This window comes from Oryza glaberrima, chromosome 7 (genome assembly GCF_000147395.1).
Source record: "Oryza glaberrima chromosome 7, OglaRS2, whole genome shotgun sequence".
Classification (NCBI taxonomy): domain Eukaryota; kingdom Viridiplantae; phylum Streptophyta; class Magnoliopsida; order Poales; family Poaceae; genus Oryza; species Oryza glaberrima.
In genome coordinates this window covers 9730263-9751053 of record NC_068332.1, presented here as the reverse complement: position 1 = coordinate 9751053, position 20791 = coordinate 9730263, and the positions used below count along the sequence as shown (strand labels likewise).

The 20791-nt window shown below is 42.3% G+C and overlaps 1 protein-coding gene across 1 annotated transcript; it reads left to right on the top strand.

The window, feature by feature from the left end:
- The first annotated feature begins 265 nt into the window (after nucleotides 1–265).
- Nucleotides 266–20531, top strand: LOC127780168 (uncharacterized). Its single transcript, XM_052307119.1, has 4 exons — nucleotides 266–416; nucleotides 19138–19361; nucleotides 19936–20070; nucleotides 20172–20531. Exons 1-4 carry the CDS (start codon nucleotides 266–268, stop codon nucleotides 20529–20531), a joined length of 870 nt encoding a protein of 289 aa, XP_052163079.1.
- The last annotated feature ends 260 nt before the right edge of the window (nucleotides 20532–20791 follow it).

Below are 20791 nucleotides of genomic sequence, written 5' to 3'. Positions count from 1 at the left end.
ACCTCCTCTCCGACTCCAACTTGTCCCCTGACCTCCTCTACCTCACCATCGCCACTCCAGCTCGCTCCACCCTCCCTCCCCCCTCCCATTCTGCCTCCCCTGCCGCACCGCGATGGGAGGCCTAGATCTGGGCGGAGGGGAGACGACCGGCGGGTGGCGGCGTTCGTCCACCTCTCTCCCCTCTCCACCGGCGAGATCGATCCGCCGCCACCGCTATCGGCGCGGATCCGGCCTCGTCTTTGTTCTCATCCTCGGCGGTTTGTCCATGGCGAGTACGACAAAGGGCAAGGAGGATGGTGGCGGTGACCGCGAGGAGGAGGAGGCCGCCGCGTGCCGGTCGTCGGTGGGGCCCAAGACCATGTGCGGCATGCATCGGGAGCGCAGATCTGGTGCCGGCGACACCCTTGATTTGCAATGTGAATTTGATATGTGAATTTGTATTTGTGACATGTTCTTGATTTGATTTGCAATGTGGAATGGGAATGCAGGGTTGTTGCATCTGGCAATTTTCAATTTTCAGAGAACAGATGCATTCACATGTTTTTATTTTTTTTTTAATAAAAGATGAGCTTCACTGGCAGTCGACTTAACAAATACGCCAGCAAAAATGCACCATTGCGAGCGGCCCGCATAACACAACCGCCAGCAAAAATCCGTTTTCACTGGCGGCATGTGTAATAGAGCCACCAGTGAAAATAGCGGCATGTGTAATAGAGCCACCAGTGAAAATATATTTTTGCTAGCGGTTAAGTTCTACTTGTGAAAACTTTTTTTTCTCTGGCCTTTGATTTCAGGTGGCTAGCCTAACCGTCAACAAAGATTGATTTTTCCTGGCATTTTTTAGTAGTGGTATGCATTTGATTTCAGCATTTATTATTTTCCATTTCTTACAAATATAGATATTAGTAAACTGTACTTGCCTCATATTTTAACCTGCAGTAACCGTATTTTATGGAAAGATTTATAAGCATTCTAGATAAAATGGTATGCAAACCAAAATTAGAAATTTTATTCTCTTCTGTATATTATTGTTTATTTAGTTTTCTACCTTTTGTTTTTCTTCCTATCCTGCCAATCTTATCTCTTCTTTCACCGCAGTGAAAACGTTAGCAGTACAGTAGTAGAGAGGAGTAAAGACAGGATACCCAAGAAATAATGATATATATAGGTCAGCTCGCACGAGCGAGCGGCAGGCCGCCAGCAGTTGCGCTCTCTCTCTCTCTTCCTTTCAGCTGTGGCGAGCTAGTGCACGCTGCACGCCGTCTTGGGGAGGTTCTATCTACTACTGTTGCGCTCTCTCTCTTCCTTTCTGCGTCTCCTCGCGGTGATGAGGCCAGTAATGGCGCGACGGGCCAAGACCACACCACACCGTATCACCGTCTCGTTCGCCGACGACGGCGACTGCGAACCGATGAGCACCTCGGGCAAGGCGTGCTTGTCCGGTGAGAGGGTGGAGATAAACAAAGTGAAATTAAGCTCCTACAATCCTATCTCGTCGATCACTCGGTTCTTATACGCTTCTCCGGTCCTCGATACGTATCTTCATTATTGCATATACTTCAGAATATAGCTATAAAGAGCATAAGCAAATATGCAAGTGCAATAGATAGAGCCAACACGTACTGTGTGATTCAGTTCCCTGAATTTACTAAACATGGAACACAAGGGATGAAAAAATGGCCAAGAACATGATGCTAATTAATTACACAAATTTCACTGAAATAATTGTACATGAAAGAAAATTGTGGCTACCTGAATCTCTATGATGCCAAGTTTTAGCATGGAGATGCCAAGCCAGCCCATGATCTCCAGCTTTGATGCAACACCACTGAAATGGCTTAGGCACGGACAAGATATAGCAATCATTTGCGACAAGGGGCATCCAGGGTTTGCACTTTCGTTAGCCACCGAATATCCACTATTTCGCTGACCGAAATTATTTGAAATTTAATATATTTTGACTGAATTTGACCAGATTCACAAATATTTGAAATAATTCGAAAAATTCGATGGAGGTTTGTGCTTGCCAGTTGGTCCAAAATTTCAAACCATGGAGGTATCCTCGACAATGACTTCCTCCAACGTTGACCGCCTTCCGTAGCCAACCAGCACACCGATGCTCTAAGCCTTGGGGAGCTGATTCGGAAACAATGGAAGCCATATATGTGTTCCAGCAGCAAGGTCTCTAGGAGAGGGCAGGCGATGATGATGGCATGTAGGGCGACCTCGGCGAGGGTGATGTACTTGGTCGCCATCATGAATGCATGATTTTCTACGCAAGAATGTAACAGGTCATGGGGATGGCAATTAAGATCCTTAAACTTCCATGCATCCTAGTAGCTAAGTAAAGCTTGAAAGACTAGGTTAACAAATTGTAGCTTTCGGTTCCAAGAAAGAGAACTCCAAAAAATCGACCCAAGTTCTTGTGAACTTGCACACTTTGTTTCTCTTTCTCTGTTTTGCTCTATCCTCCTTGTTGGAATACATCACAGTGAGTGAGAAATTGAGTGTGTGATCAATGCCTAACCAACAATTGGTATAAGAGCAATGTCGATCATAATAGGGGACGCTCGTTGAGGGGGGGCACGGGGAATGAGTTCCTCTACACACAACTGACAACTGGCAACTACACCTCCTGGTTGATTTCGGTGCTGGCGATGATGGATGACCAAGGAATTTGGAGGCGTTCGATACAACAGTCGGGATGGCTATTCGATGCGAAGAAGAAGACCTCTGCTCGATCACCTCCCTGATTCTTTGGTCCTCCATTATAGCCTGTACTTGAATCACCCACCTGGTGTAATTTCTGCCATTAGTTGCGGGTAGAGTTACTCACTCTTCATCTTGTGTCCATCATATCATCACGATTGACATGGCTTTGATACCAATTTTTGGCTATGCACAAGAAAGCACACCCAATTCCTCACTCAGTATTACGTATTCCAACAAGGAGAACACATCAAAACAGAGAAAAGCACACAAAGTGCGCAAATTAACAAGAACGTGGGGAAATTTTTTGCGTTTTTTTTCTTTTCTTGGAATCAAAAGCTAAACTTGCTATGACTCACACTTACAACCTTTAGTTACTGCTATTTATAGAACTCATGGAAGTTTAAGGATTGTGCCATCTCATGGCCTTGTCTAGCATGGTTATGAGGTGAGTTCGAGTAGAGCTTGTTCTCAGGCTAGTTCAAAGCGGGAAGATGGTTGTGAACCACATGGGGGCTGAGCACTGAGGTTATCGATGGCAGTAATCGACAGCCATATTGGAAGAAATGGGTCAAATGACTACTCGGAGGTGATAATTTTGGCCCAGCAATGTTGGGTGGGTGGGCCTATGCAACAAAATATGTTATGGTGTGGAATCTTAAAACTAGAGTGATAATTGAGATAGTTTAAGTTATTTTTCCGTGGAGAAAATACGAGCGTGCCATCCATCAATGTGCCGAGTACTAACACTCTTTTTCCATATTCTAGTCTTGTCTGGGCTGCTAATGGGTCCATTCCAACATGCCCTTTTGTGTTTCTTTTTCTCTCGGCACCATTTTTTTCTACACTACTAAAATAACTCTAAAACCGACACTTATATGTACTAGTTAATCTAAAGCCAGCACTTATGACCCTTTCCCACCCCTCGAAAGTATATAAAAGTAAAAAACCGGCACCTTTGACCCCTTATAAGTGTCGGTTTATTAACATCTTTAATAAAACAACACTTATAACATGGTTATTGGTGTCATTTTTTTTAAAGAAACCGACACCTTTGGGGAGCCGAGTTGATGAACCTCACCGATTTTTTCTGGGCGACTTGAGTCTCCACTCCTCATTCACTCTCTAGCAGCCTTATGCCCCCTTCCTTACCCCTAACACTCAACTACACACCAGCTCACATTCTTATCCTCTCTAGCTCTCCCTCCCCCCCCCCCCTCTATTTATCTATCTATCTAACAACAGCGACCGGTGGCGGTGGCTCCATGAGACGACAGCGGTGGTGGCGGCACGCCTGTACCCGGAAACACGACGGCTCCACGACGACGACGACAATGACTCCACTAGGACGGATCTCCAGGACCGGCGACGCCTCGACCTCCGCTTCTATCCTTTCCCAGGCAGCGGCTGTGGCTATGGCGGTGGTGACAACTTGGCTCAACCGGGATAGATCTCTGGTGCTAGAGATGCCTCGGCCTCCGCTTTTGGCTCCCGTATAGTCTCCTCCACCGCACTGAAGGGAGCCACCGCAACCCCTTCACCCCGGTGGCTTGGCCGGTGCTGCAGGGATTCGCCGTGCTGGTGACGAAGCCGAGGACCCGGACTGCTCACTCTTTTCCAACTGGTACCCCTTTTGCTTTTTTGCATTGGGATTTCTCAATTTTTTGGGAAGGGAAAATGTGCGGGAGTTCATGTTGTAGGGCCTTTGAGTTTGTGTTGGATCCAAACATGAATTGTTGTGTGCAATGTAGCTACCTTATTATTGTGGATTCAGATGTGATAAATGTATTTTATTTGTTCTTCCATGAGATGTAATGAATATTCTTGATCTTTCTTTCATGGCTTCTTGACACTGGTAGAGAAAGCGTTTGTAGTCCCGGTTCGTAACCCCCCTTTAGTCCCGGTTTTCAAACCGGCACTACCAATCCGGGACTAAAGATCGCTATCTTTAGTCCCGGGTGAAATACATGCTCTACTTGTTTCAATACATATATATGCATATAATATATATATATATATATTATATTTATATATGTTTCAATACATATACATGCATAATATATATGTATTTATACATATATATGTTATGCAAATGCATATGTATATATATATATATATGAAAGCACTTAACATTTTATGTGCATATATATATATATATATGACCAAAATATATATTTACAATAAAGAAAATGTGTACATGCATATAGAAAAATAGACATGTATTAATCACAATCCATTATGATGTCCTAGCTAGCTACGATTTCGACGTAGTAGTAGTCGTTATCTCAGAAGCTAAGGACCTATGAATTGTATTTCCGTTGTAGTAGAATTCACCCTTGGGATCAAGGATTTGTTCGTTGATGAATCCCATGAGTTGTTCTTGAACCGCCGCGATAAATTCCTTGTGTGTGATCAGGTTATCCCTCATGCGAATAAACTATAACGAATGTATGAAATTAATTAGTAACTAAACAACAAATCAATACGTACGCAATGAAATTTTGAATTTATTTGTACGTACATCGAGCTCTCTTGTGGTGATGATTTGGTCTGCAAGGAAGTGGCAATACTCACACACATAGTAGCCGCACAAGTTAGTTCCCTGCTTTTGCTTTGCGCACTATAAATAAATGACAAACGGCGAGAGATCTAATTAATATACACTTGTATGTATTTGAATTGGAGATTCAAAATAAATGTAGAGCATGTGTACTCACAGGAAAATTGAACTTCCGCCTAAGTCTTTCTCTCCATTTGCCGCGGACTAAATGACGGAACCAATACCAAGCCCTACATGGAGTTTAAAGCTATCATTCGTAGTAGCAATTAATTATAACAAAATTCTTAATTAACATAGGAACTTATGACAGTACCTGTCTATAAGTTCGAAAACCTTGTCAAACGTAGACTCTTTTTTATCCATTGAGTCATATACGTTGACGGTGCAGGCCTCCAAGTCGAAGAGTAAAAGGGCCCAGTGGAATCTGCAATGTGCGTGGGATACATTACATATGAAACACTTAGCATGTTCGTACGGGAATGAAATTTGGTATAGGAAGATAGTAAAATTAAACTAACTCTGTGTTATACGGCAATAGTATGAACGTCTTGTAATGCTGCGCCTTCAGGAGATGGACGAGATTGTCCTCTGTGGCTTGCAGATACTGGTCGAGCATTGCGACGTTTACTTTCCGAGGGTCGATGAATCCAATATCGAAAACCCCCCGCCGTCGGGCCCTTTGAATCTCCATTCTACAATGATAAAAGGAAGTATATATTATATATAGTCTACTTATATACAAGGACCAAATTAACTAAAGGAAACGTAATAAGAAATCTAACTGAACAATACTTACAAAATCCAGCAACTCATAATAGAGGCGTCGAGGGCGTCCAGCTGGTATAGTTCGTAGATACCCTTGAAATTGATCCAGAGAATGTCATCTCCTTGCAAGAAGTCCGTGTCCCTGATCCTCGCTCCGATCATCTCTCTACCGGTGGCGCTCATCTCCATGTACAGTTGATGGAACTTGTACATTTGTGTGGGTAGGGCCTGCAGCTGCTCAAGCTTGACAAGCGGTTTACCGAGTTCGTACATGTATTTCACTTCCGCCTTTTCGATTGGTGCACCTCGTAGCAATTGATCCGTAGTTAGCCCGGTGTCAGTAATAAACTTTTCTATTCCAAAATCTTCACCAGTCACCAACAGCTCGATCTCCTGGTTTAGTTGCTCTCCAAGCTGAGGGACTGGTTTGGACTTTCCAGAAGATGCTTTCTTGAGTGTTCGCTCATAGTCCGATAGCTTTATGGCCTCCTTGGCATGTGCAGACATACCCCTGAAGAAGTTCCTGACACTCGGGTCTATAGGAATCTTCTTTTCTAGACTTCGAGGCTTCAATTGTCTCCTGACTTCTGATGCCACATAAGCGTCAAACTCCTCTTGCGTGCAATCGTACCCCGGGTCCTTGTTCTTGGCGGCGTCAACTTTCGCCTTCTTCGTTGCCCTTGTGGGGGCAGGCGATGGAGCTTGGGGGGCCCTTGACTTGGAAGGTGCCAGATGAGGAGCTTGAGGAGGAGTCGGTGCAGGAGCCTGAGGAGGAGTCAGTACAGGAGCCTGAGGAGGAGACGGTGCAGGAGCCTGAGGAGGAGATGGCGGAGCTGGAGGAGATGGTGCACGAGATGCCGCTTGTCGCCCAGGGAGGATGATATACCGCTTGCGCCATAGTATAATGGCGTGGCTTGTGTCTCGTAGATGCGTCTCACCGTCTCCTCCAGGGTAATCCAACTCGAGGTCCTCGTATGCTCCTTCGACCAACTCAACTTCGACCTTGGAGTATCCTGCTGGAATCGGCCTGCAGTGGTAAGTACCTGAAGGGTCCATTGGGATGGCCATGCCCGACGCCACCTTCACGTGGTGAGAGGTTATTTATTAGTAATCAACATATATAAGCAGCAACTTGCGGAATAGACAAATCTAAATTCTGTAAACTACGAGCTTACCTTTATTGATAAGTTCTTGAAGGGAATATGCAGCTCACATGGTGTCCGCTGAGTGATGTCATCAACGGGGCAAGTGGTTTCGTCCTGGGTTTGCATGGCGTCCATGCTTTGTGATCCTACCTGCCCCGTTGAGGCGCAGCTGCTACGATTTCCTGAAGGGCTCACCATTGCAGGAGGAATGGTCGGCTGGGGATCATGGGACCGATGTGTGGCCATGCGTTCATCAACCTTCCTTGCCACCTCCTCTTGCATGCTGAGCTCGTAGCTCGATACCCTGTACTCAAGATCTGCAATCTTCGTCTCGGTATCTCTCTTGCTCCTCATCCGACTCCTGTACGTGTGGATGTCCTCCTTGAATCCAATCTTCCAAGGAATCACCCCTTTCCCTCGTGTTCGTCCTGGATGCTCTGGAGTCTGTAGGGCGAGTGACAGCTCGTCCTTCTCTTTGTCGGGTCGGAACGTGCCTTGAGAAGAGGCTTCCACTGCATCCGTTAGTCAACGCGCAGCCTCGCGTATCTGATCGCTGAAGACCAGGGAGCCATCAACTGGGATGAGCGTTTCACCGTGAGCGTAGTACCAGAACTTCGATCGATCCGGCCATTTAGCGGTGGCCGGTTCGATACCCCTCTCAAGCAAGCTTGCCTCCATCTCCTCCCACTTCGGCATCGCGACGCTATAGCCGCCTGACCCCAAGTGGTGATGGTACTTCTTCTTGGCGGCATTTTCTTTGTTTCTTTCCATCATCGCCTGCCCTTGTTGACCTGTCTTATATGCAACGAACTCGTCCTAGTGATCCCTTAGCTTTGGGAATATGTCAAAGTTCGGTGTCTGCCCCTTCAGGATATATTTCTAGTACAGATCTCTCTTGAAGCTCTGAAACTGTTCTGCCATTTTCTTTAGAGTCCACCTTTTCACTTTGTCCTCTGTACCCGTGGGAAGGGTGAATGTCTCGAGCATTGTGGTCCACAGCATCTCTTTCTCCGAATCTGGGACAAAGCTCTCATGATCTCCGCGTGCCCTTGTTCTGCGCTAGTACACCGTACTAATAGGCACGTTATCCCGCACAACCCAACCGCTGTGTCGTACGTAGTTCTTGGCTGCTTCCGCCGGGGCACTAGGTTGGCTATCTTCGTCCACTTCCGTTATGATGTGCCGACCCTCTAGCTTCTTCGCGGCACCTCGTTGCCCGCGTGCCCTCTTCTGTCCAGCGGAGGGTTGACTTCCACTAGCCTCCTCCTCCTGGTTCCCCTCCACATCCCTCTCCACGTTCCCCTCCTGGTTCCCCTCCGCATCCCTCTTCACATTCCCTTCCTCGTTCAAGTACTGGTTTGGATCCTCGTTCCCCTCTTCTTCGTTCCAGTACTGGCTGCTTCCCTCCATGATTGTATCGTACAATATCTGTTCCTCATCGCGATCAGCCATCTGTTCATACAAGAAATAGTTGCTAAGTCTATAGGTCATTTTTGCTTTAACAATCTTATATGCTAACAATCATATATGCTAAGTCATATATGCTAAGTCTAACTGTCGTATATTAGAACCCTACACAATCTTATATGCTAAGTCTAATTACAAATCTAATAATCTTATATTAAAACTATAATAATCTTATACTAAAACTCAAATAGTATTGTATTAAAACCGTAATAGTCAACTATGCTAAGTCTAAGTGTCGTATATTAGGACCCTAGACAATAATTATATACTGTCTAATTACAAATCTAATAATCTTATATTAAAACTCAAATAATCTTGTATTAGAACTCTAATAATCTTATATTAAAACTCAAATAGTCATATATGCTAAGTCTAACTGTCGTATATTAGAACCCTACACAATCTTATGTGCTAAGTCTAATTACAAATCTAATAATCTTATATTAAAACTATAATAATCTTATATTAAAACTCAAATAATATTGTATTAAAACTCTAATTATGTTGCTAAGTCTAAGTGTCGTATATTAAATCTAATAGTCTTAATTGCATTAAAAATCTAACAATCATATATTTACATCACTTGCCTGCGCGAATTCCTTCGAGGGCTAGCGACCACTCCGGCTTGAGGGACGACGACGACAACGTCTTTTCTGCAACATACAAAAAGATGTATTAGGATAAACGCAAAGTAACATATATTGTTTTTCACGTTCGCGTTCTCGTTAAGTTCACATTTCGTTCATGATCGTTCACGTTCGCGTTGTCATTAAGTTCACGTTTCATTCACCTACGTTCGTTCGTTCACGTGAGTTCACGTTAACGTACGTTAAGTAATGTTCGCGTTCTTGTTAAGTTCACTTTTCGTTCACGCACGTTCGTGCGTTTATGTATGTTCACATACAATGTTAAGTTCACGTTCATTCACGTTCACGTTAGGTTCACGTTCGTTCAAGTTCGTTCACGTTCATGTACGTTCGTTCGTTCACGTTCTCGTTCACGTACGTTTCATTCGTTCACGTTTGTTCACGTTCTCGTTCACGTTCGTTCGTTCTTTCACGTTCTCGTTCATGTTCGTTCGTTCGTTCTCGTTCACGATCGTTCGTTCGTTCACGTGGCGGCAGCGGAGCGGCGGCGTGGCGGCGCGGAATCGGCGTGGCGTGCGGCGTGGCGGCGGCGTTGCACGGCGGCGGTGTGGCGGCGCGGCGGGGGCGTGCCGCGGTGGCGTCGTGGCGTCCCGGCGTCGTGCCGCCGCGGCGGCGCGGCGCGGCCCGGCGTCGTGGCGCGGCTTCGTCGGCACTACCGGCGCGACGTCGTCGCCGGTGGCGGCCGCATCGAGGCCGGGGTCGGCATCGTCGGCGCGGCGGAGTCGTGTTCGGCCGCGACGACGTCGGCGGCGGCGCCGGCAACGAGGCAGCCGACGGCGGTTTGGGGAGAGAGAGAGAGAGATCGAGGTCGGAGAGAGAGAGAGAGGGAAGATGCGGCGGCGGCAGAGGCGGCAACGACGACGTGCGCGAGACGACGGCGAGATACGACGGCAGCGTCGGTGTGGGGATGCCCTAGGCAGTGGCGGTGAAGGAGAAGCGAGAGAGAGATCGATCGGGGAAAAAACTTCTAAGTGTTGGTGGATAAGACGAGGGCGCGCATCGGGAATATATATACCCCTAGATCTTTAGTCCTGGTTGATGAGAACAACCGGGAGTAAAGATATTTACTCCCGGTTGTTCTCATCAACCGAGACTAAAGATATTTTCCCGCTATTTCCAAATTCTTTTTAAACCCGGTTAGGGTTAAGAACCGGGACTACTGATAAGCGCACTGAATATTAATTTCCATTACATATGTGTTTCTAAAATAGAAAATAATGCATTAAAATTATTTAAAGTCAAAAAATTAATGACAATTACTTCGAAAAATTATTGTTGTCTGTAGTAAATTAAGTGGATAAAACGTAATAAGAAAATATATGATTTAAAATTAATAAAAATTCTAATAATCATATATACTTAGCATATGAATGATATTAAATTGTTAAAAATTGTAATTAACATATGTATATACATACGACATGCATGATTTAAAATTAATAAAAATTCTAATAGTCATATATAATTAGCATATGAATGATATTAAATTAATTGTTAAAAACTCTAATTGACATATGTAAATGCCACATGCATGATTTAAACTTTTAAAAATTCTAATTATCGCATATAACTAGCAATTACATGATTTAAAATTGTTAAAACCTCTAATAACCGTACGTAATTAACATATGCCATACAACAATTGATTTATATGGATAATCAATACATCCAAAATAGTTTACATCGTGTACACAATAATTACGGCAATACATCGGCGGTGACGGTTGACCGCACGTACTTTCTCCTCACTATTGTTCCCTCCTTGTGATCGCTACGTGAGTAAGGGGTGTCTTCATTTGATAGGAGGATGCTAGGGTCAATCGTCACCGTGAAAAGGGGTTGCCCATCCAACTGATCGTAATCCTCGTCAGTCTTGTCCTCAACTCTAACGATTTTTCTTTTGCCTGGGAGAACCACGTGACGCTTCGGCTCGTCAGGCCCTCTACCCTTCTTTCCTTTGCTAGACATGTCCTTCACGTAAAAGACTTGCGTTACATCATTGGCAAGGACAAAAGGTTCGTCCGAGTATCCAACCTTGTTAAGGTCAACCGTTGTCATCCCACTGTCATCAATCATTACGCCTCCACCAGTCAACCTAACCCATTGGCACCGGAACAGAGGGACCTTGAGAGGACCATAGTCAAGTTCCCATATGTCCTCGATGGCACCGTAATACGTGCCAGTTGTTCCATCGTATCCCATGGCATCGATACGAACATCGCTGTTTTGGTTCGTACTCTTCATGTCTTGGGCTCTCGTGTAGAATGTGTACCCATTGATCTCATATCCCTGGAATGTCGCGGTCGAGATGTTGTCATAGCCACACGGGGAAAGTATCAATGTGATGCCGTGTAATCCATGCATCAGACTTACCGATGTTTCTGGCGCGAACTAGAGCCAAATTCTCCTCGATGTAAGGAGCTACCAATGAAGATTGTTGCAGAACCGTGAAATGGGCTTTACGGAATAAATTGTTGTACCGTCATTATTGCTTTCCTTCCGAGAGTTCCCTTTCCCCGTAGTCTCCCTTCATGGCGTGATTCAGGTACCCCGATTGGGCGAAGGTCTTCAATAAATTCTACGCAAAATTCGATGACCTCCTCTGTTCCATACCCCTTGGCGATGCTTGCCTCTGGACAAGAACGGTTACGAACATACTTCTTCATAACGCCCATGTACCTCTCGAAAGGAAACATGTTGTGTAGGTATACAGGCCCGAGAATACTGATCTCTTTGACAAGTATTGAAAAATGAAGGTGGAAATATCAACTCAAAACTGACAAGACATTGCACCACATCATTCTGAAGGGCTTCTAATCAATCCGGATCGATGACCTTCTGCGAAATTGCGTTCATGAATGCACATAGCTTTGTTATTGTTGCCCGGACATTGTCTGGAAGGATACCCCTTATTACAACTGGTAGCAGTTGTGTCATCAACACGTGACAGTCATGAGACTTTAGGTTTGTGAACTTCTTCTCCTTCGTGCTTATTATTCGCTTGATATTCGTGGAGTATCCAGACGGTACCTTTATGCTCTCCAAGCATTCAAACATACTTTCCTTCTCTGCCTTGCTAAGAGTGTAGCTGGCTGGACTCAAGTAATGGCTTCCTTTCTCCTTTGGTTCCGGGTGAAGGTCGCCGCGTTGTTCCATATGCTTCAGATCATTACGTGCTTCCAGTGTATCTTTCGACTTTCCATATACACCTAGGAAACCAAGAAGGTTTACGCAAAGGTCTTAGTGAGGTGCATCACGTCGATTGCGTGGCGGACATCCAAGAATTCCCAATAGGATAACTCCCAAAATATAGAGTTCTTTTTCCACATCGCCGCGTGACCATCTTCGCTCTCTATAGGCTGGCTTCCAGGCCCCTTTCCGAACATTATTTTAAGATCTTTAACCATATCAAACACTGTTTTCCCGCTGCGATGTTTAGGCTTCGTATGGTGGTCCGCCTTATGTTCAAAGTGCTTGCCTTTCTTTTGTACCGGGTGGTTTGCAGCAAGGAATCGACGATGACCCATGTACACAACCTTCCTACAGTGCTTAAGATACGTACTTTCTGTTTCATCCATACAGTGAGTGCAAGCCTTGTACCCCTTGTTGGACTGACCGGAAAGGTTGCTAAGTGCAGGCCAATCGTTGATGGTTACGAACAACAGCGCTAGTAGGTTAAACTCCTCTTGTTTGTCCTCGTCCCACACGGGGACACCTTCCTTTTTCCACAATAGTTTAAGATCTTCGACCAGTGGTCTTAGGTACACATCGATGTCGTTACCAGGTTGCTTGAAGCCTTGAATAATAATCAGCATCATTATGTACTTCCTCTTCATGCATAGCTAGGGGGGAGGTTGTAGATACACATCGTAACGGGCCAAGTGCTATGGCCGCTGCTCATCTCTCCAAAACGATTCATGCCATCCGTACTTAAACCAAACCGTATGTTTCGTGCGTCCTTTCCAAAGTCTTTAAATTTTCTGTCGATGTTTCGCCACTACGAACCATTGCCGGGTGGTGTCTCAGCATCCCGTCCTGTTGACGCTCTTCGGCGTGCCATCGCATCATTCTAGCATTCCCCTTGTTCCTGAACAAACGCCTTAGCCGTGGTATTATAGGGAAATACCACATCACCTTAGCAGGAATTCTCTTCTTTGTTAGCTGCCCATCAACTTCTCCTGGATCGTCTCGTCTAATCTTGTATCGTAGTGCTTTGCAAACAGGGCATGCTTCTAGGTTCTCGTACTCCTCACCGCGATATAGGATACAATCATTCGGACATGCGTGAATCTTCTGAACTTCCAGTCCAAGAGGGCAGACTATTTTGTTAGCCTCGTACGTTGTCTCGGGCAATTTGTTTCCCTCCGGAAGAATGTTCTTGACGAGTTTCAATAAATCGCCAAATGCCTTGTCACTAACACCATTTTTTTCCTTCCATTGCAAGAACTCCAGAGTGGTATCCAACTTTTTGTGCCCCTGCTCACAACCTAGGTACAACGACGTTCTGTGGTCCTCTAACATCTTGTCCAATTTATGGGCTCCCTTTTCACTTTCGCAGTCCTCCTTGGCGTCTTGCAACATCTGAACAAGATCATCCGCAACGTTGTTACCATCAGCATTCCTTTCCTCCTCACCGGTTTGATTTCCTTCAAATCTAATGTACTGAGCAAAGTCCGGAATATTGTCGTCTTCCACTTCATCTTCTTCCATTTCAACACCTTGCTCTCCGTGGGATGTCTAACAATTATAGCTTGGCATGAACCCCGACTCAAACAAGTGGAAATGAATAGTCCTGGATGCAGAATACTCCTTCTGATTCTTACACTTATTGCATGGACAACAAATAAAACCCTTATACCTGTTAGCTTCGGCCACTCTCAAAAAATAATGCATGCCGTCAATAAACTCTTTGGACCGCCAGTCAGCATACATCCATTGCCGATCCATCTACATGACATGAAAAAAAATCGTACACAAATAATTATTCTTACAATAATGACGGTCATACAATAATTATAAAATAATTACAAACTCTTTCAACAGTCATACAATAGATGACATATCATTATTCATACAAAAATTATAAAATATTACACCAAATAATTCTTATTTTACTATTTCTAAAGTTTCAAACTAATATTAATGTGTTGTACTTCTTTTAATTTTCATTTTAGTTTGTTTTCTATTATTTAAGATTAACTTTCACTATATTTTCCTTCTCAACTATTTTATAAAACCTTCTTTAGCAAATAATCTAAATTTCTATATATTCTTTCTTCCCCCACACAAATTTTCTCAATCATCAACTTACAACTAAATTTTGGAGACATAAAAGTGTGTAAAACATAGCTCCAAATGTAATATGACAAAAAAAACATTGGAGGATGAAGTTGCTAACCTTTTAGGCACCTCTGATTTGTATATAATCACCAAAATAAATTCACTAGAAATTTTGGCATGACCTCCCCTCTTTTTTGAAGAAATTTTGATGCTTGCTCGGCAGCTGGAGGAGGAAGAAGACATATATATAGGGGTGGGACTTTATCCCGGTTGGTGTTATGAATCGGGGCTAAAGATCGCCGACCGGGACTAAAGTTACGATCTTTAGTCCCGGTTGGTGTTACCAACCGGAACTACCAACCGGGACTAAAGATCAAATATGCCCGTTACCCTTTTTAACCGGGACTAAAGATCATCTTTAGCTCCGGTTTTTATTGCAACCGGGACTATTATGGAATTCGGCCGACCGACGAAAGATGGTTTCTCCACCAGTGTGATCTATGCCTTAATGTGGATCTTGGGTATGGCAGTCGAAGCATCTGCTCAATTCATCAAGCTGGCTCCCTTTTTTTTTTGTCTGACGATAGGTACTGGTTTTAAAACTGGCATCTATCGCATGGCTCATTAATTAGTGCCGCTTGTGTGATGCCGATTACAGAAACCGGCACCTATGCAGACTTACAAACTGGAAGTAATCTATGTTTCTGTAGTCGCTAGTTCTATTTTCAGCCCAATAAACGTGAACTAAAGAGCTCTCACAGCTTCCGCCCACCTAAATTGGAAACACTGATATGTGTTTGTGCATTGCTTACACTTCTGCTCATAAAATACACTCTTTTTACTGATTTTTTAATCTGGTAGCATGAAAACTTACCAGCTGATCATACATGTTCAAGCATAAGAAATCGAGAATTCAGAGAACCTTTCAGCTCTTACAAAATTATTTAAATAAGAAAAATTAGATTGTATATAACTCTATAAGGATATAATTCTGGAAATTTGCTCAGAAACCAAAACGTACTTATAAATATCAAGGATTAAATTTCCGCACAAAGTGAAATATTCAACAGATCACACTAAACGATATCCCTACATACACTCTACACAATTATACAACAGAAACAATTACTTTTTGAAAAAAAAATCCTTGTGTCACATTATATATAAGTTCATCAATTTTTTTGATGTTATACAATTAATTTTCTCCTTTTTCTATTTAATTTATCACAAACAAAAACATGATATTATCGGTGTATTTAGTTTTCTTAATGAGCTTACAAAACTATACTAGCAAGGTAGCATTTACATGCAAAATATTGTGAAATTTTGCATAATAATTTGTGTGCACTTTCGTTAAACCCCATCAAGGTAGACTGATATCGTCGAGTATATCGAAATATTGTCCCAATATCCAAATTGGAATGGCCTTCCAGCCATAGTGGAATTGACAAGCTTAATTAATCTGTAGAGTTAATTAAATCCAGAAGATACACCCCATGTTGCTTAGTAACCTATATGAAAGAAAACAAAAAAAATTGAGCAAATGCCTATAATTAAGCCGTAGGCTATAATCGGTTTGCCACACATACTGATTATAAGCCGTACATGTTATTATAATCTGTAGGTGAAACTTTTATTTATATGTCTTTATTGATTTAAAAGCTAATACTAAAAGCAAGCTCTATAAAAAAAATTAAAACCAACTTCAAAATTTAATTTGAAAATTCAAAATTTGCAGACACTTATAAGCTATGTAAGGCAAAATATTGTAGGAAAAAAGAGCGGGATTGTGGGAACCATACATATGAAATCTACCGGCTTGGCTTTTTCTTGATAATATGCTCTCACGCATGATGTCGTCATTTATACACTTGTGCTTGTTTACCAGAGAACTACAAATAGTGGGTGACAATTAAGTATACGATAACCAATTAAAGATAGCATAATAGGCTTTGATGATCTATTGCATAAATTGTCCCCATCTTTCTTATATGGATAACAACTAATAGACCGTTATTCTCGCCTTTAATGGGCATTGACACCATTGTTGAATTTGGCTGTGGGAAAACCCACTAGTTTTCCGTTCTTTTTCGGACATGTAATGCAATACGCATTACGTACCCATTAGTCATATTTATTTGACGTTGGTAGCTAGTATTAAATTTACAAATATAAGCACATGCGATACAGTTACACGGCATGGGCAGTCGATGCAAACTAGCTGAGTGAATATGTACGTGCACTTCAACAATTCAACTGGAAGTGGCTAAGAGAGGATGGAAAAAGTCTGAAATATTCTCTCGAACATTTCTTTTTATGGAAATAACTGTTTCACAGAATATGGGTACTGCATTGCGTGGCTCATGACTTATTAGAGATATGGACCAAAATGACATAGACAAATTGGTCCTCTCGAATGGGGCCCATAACATCAAATACGGAGGTGCAGCTAGCGGGCCCACATTGATGCGGGACAGTGCCGACCAGGTGGCGTCTCTCTCGAGTCTTGACCTAGCTATTTCATGCAAACGTCACCACCGACTGAAAACAGATCAAACCTACGCGCCCCTCTAGTTGTTTTTTTATTGACAGCGAGTATACATAATTGAATGTTTTAAATTAAAAAGAGCCTATATCTTGTTTTAACTCACTATTATACCTGTTCATCTTGCTAGGTTCAAGCCCTTGAAGAGTTTCTTTCTTCAGAATCGGCAGCCTTTATTTTATTCCATCGACCATCGAGGGCCTTCCTGATTTCTCGAGGATAAGATAGCATGGTACTTACATATAACCGATCATTGTCCAACCCCCAAAATGTGATGACTGATGACTTGATATTTGTTAATAATTTGGTGTTTAGCAGACAATCTGATTGCTTTCTAATCACAAGTCTATAATTGGTCCCACAGTTGGTCTATGAGTCCGTACATCCATGGCGCATATGCATTCCTTTGGAATCTATATTTTATAATTTGTAGTATTACAGTTGATTTACATTTTCTCGAAGGCAATAATTCAGATATACGTTTGTATGTTTTCATTCACGTTAGACCATATCGTATTACTACCTCCGTCCTAAAATATAGCTATTTCTAGCACAGTGTCTTGTCCCAAAATGAAGCTATTTCTCCACCTACCTCCTCCTCTCAACCAATCACAACCATTATTCTTTGTCTATTTTCTCTTTTCAACTAATCACATACTTTCTCTAATCATTCTCACATACTTTCTTAATACCCGTGTAACCTAAAAAATAACTATATTTTGAGACGGAGGAAGTATCTATTTAAGATCTGTTGCAATGCACGGACACCTGAGTAGAAGAAACACAAGCTTTAAAACTAATGTATGTTGGACTTAGATAGCTTTTCAACAGACTCTAGCAGTTACATCTGCCATATCTAAATGCAAAGGGATATGTGTCATTAACAGGTCAGAAGCATGGTTGATATTCCTGAAATCATCAAAATCTTTAGATTTTCTAAACGCAAACTGCGCACCCCTGGAAGCTCTATTGTTCAGCTGGAGTTGCTTATTGCGATTCATAGTCCACTCATCATCATAGGGAATGTTATCATAGGGAATGTTACGTAGGACCTCAAACACCATTGACTTGATGTGTTCAACACATAGTACATGGAAAAATTAACATGCGATGTGTCGCCTCTATACTCGATCTTAATCTGACCACCTTCAACACATTCATGAACGAAGTGATACTTTCTGTTGATGTGTTTGCTCCGGCCATGAAATATCGGATTCCTCTTTCTTCCTCACTCCGAACATGATCTTGGGTATCGGTTCATCTTTGCCGGTTCATGGTTCCTTTATGAACCGATAGTGACGAAGCTCCATCACCGCCGATTCACAATTGTTATGCAGTGAGAGTAGCTCGATCTATCTATATATAGAGCCAAATTATTAATTATGCAAACGAACTAAAGATAGCTGAATAGAGTACAATACTCCCTCTATACTCATAAAGGAAGTCGTTTTGGACAGCGACACGGTCTCCAAAACACAACTTTAACTTCTTGTTTCTATAAAAAAATTTATTGAAAAATGATATATGTATATTTTTATGATAGTATTTTTCAAGACAAATCTATTCATATAATTTTTACATTTTCAAACTCAACAACTTGAGAGTTATTTATGATTTATATTTCTAAGGTTTAACTTAAACAATGTCCAAAACAACTTTCTTTACGAGTACGGAGGGAGTATATCGTATGAGAGTTAACTGTATCACTACCGTGGATATGCAAATAACCACAGGCTAGACCGTCGTTCTTGCGTTTAATGGGCATTGACACCATTATTGTCTAAGAGTTTGGGGCATAGGAAAACCCGCTAATTCCACTCTTTCCGAGACATGCCATGCAATAATCACCATGTGCTCCAAATTAAGTACGCGCAGGAGCTCGGCTTATATATACATCAGCAAATTCATGCAGTATGCATTATGCAGTGACAACCAATCAGCTTGGCTGCATCACTTCAAAATATTGGTTCGGACATCTAATAAAGTTGTAAACAAGATAAATTTGTTCGGAAAAAAAATGTCCCTACTGTGGGAGTCACGGCGATGGAGAGGTGGGTTATCACTTGGAAAATGTTATCGTCGAATTTGCTCCATGTCTTGAAAAGTTGCTCCATATTGAACGCTCGATGGGACTTGGAGTTCGTGTATCCGTGATTATGGCACCCAAACTGGAGACATTGGGCATCCTAGACAACGTTAACGATGGCTATTCCCGACTCAATTTCGGCACAGTGGTTTTCAAGGTATAATATATGTATATGTAGTTGTGGCTTCCATTATCCCTATAACCCCCTAGCAATTTATTGGGATTAATTACAAGCTGCATTTGACATTAATTTCTATGTGCGTATATTGTTAATAATATGTGGTGTTAGAGTATAGCTATGTACGTCCAGTCCATTGTCTTAGAGTTCTCTCTAGATGATATTAGGCTGATTTAGACAACATCATTGAGCATATAATCATTCGTTCTTCATGTCACTGTTCTAAAGACTATGGCATACTAACTAGATTATCGCTTAAGTTTACAGGATAGCAAGCTCTTGCACACTATGATTTTGTTTGGTTGTGTGCATCCTCAGTAGATGTAGCGGCTGGATATAATTTTTTTACTTGATTAGATATCCATTATCTACTCCCGCCATCCCAAAATACGTTTAGACATCACCTATAGTACTACAAATCTGCACAAACCCTACCTAGATTTGAAGTTTTAAGTTGGTGTCTAATCGTAGTAGTAGGTAGCTATATTTTTAGACTGGGGGAGTAGAAAATATGATCGACATGTCCTAATGTTATGTTCCATACTTAATAAAGGGATTCGAGGTTGTTAACTTCACAAGGCCAGTGTCGAGTGTAAAGGTTTTAGCTCTCATCATGGATAATCTCAGCTTGGACAGGGTTATCAAGTTAATGATATGCTTTCCATGCTTGGAGAAACTGTACATCAGGGTAAAATACTTTTCTTTTCAAGTACTGTGTTGCCATACTTCTTTTGTTAGTTTACATAATCAGAAGGTATTTAATCTATTATTCCCCAATTTTTTTTTCAGGGGATTAAATATGGGGAAACTAATTACTGGCGCCGCAAATATGGGAAAACTATCAAAAGCCTTAACATATGTCTCAAGACTATTGTGCTGGATGATTATCGTGGCTCGAAGCCGCAAGTTCAGTTCGCCAGATTCTTCATATGGAATGCGGCTAAGCTTGAGAATATGATATTTATGAGTGGACCTAACAACGGCAACACATATGTTATTGCAGAACAGCCTAAGCTGCTGGAGTTTGAGAAAAGGGCTTCAGAAACTGCTCACTTTCATTTTAGATCCAAGAAATGTTATTATGATTGGGTGCATATCAAGGATGTCCATGATTTGTCTCTTTCAGATCCTTTTGAATGTACCTGTTGAGACTGATGGGTGAAATTCTTGTACCTTTTCAATATTCGAGCTAGGCAAGAGGACTTTGCGGAGGTGCTCTGTTCGAATTTAAGACTGATGGATGTTGTCACTGAGCTGAAGAACTATATTGATCATGTTGAAGATTTATCTTAATTACTGTACCTTTGGATGTTTATGAAGAAAAGGATTGATGTATTGGGCTGTTGTTTCTCAGATACCATTGCATGTGTGTTGTTGTTCCATTTTCTGCTGTAACAGTACTGGTTAAT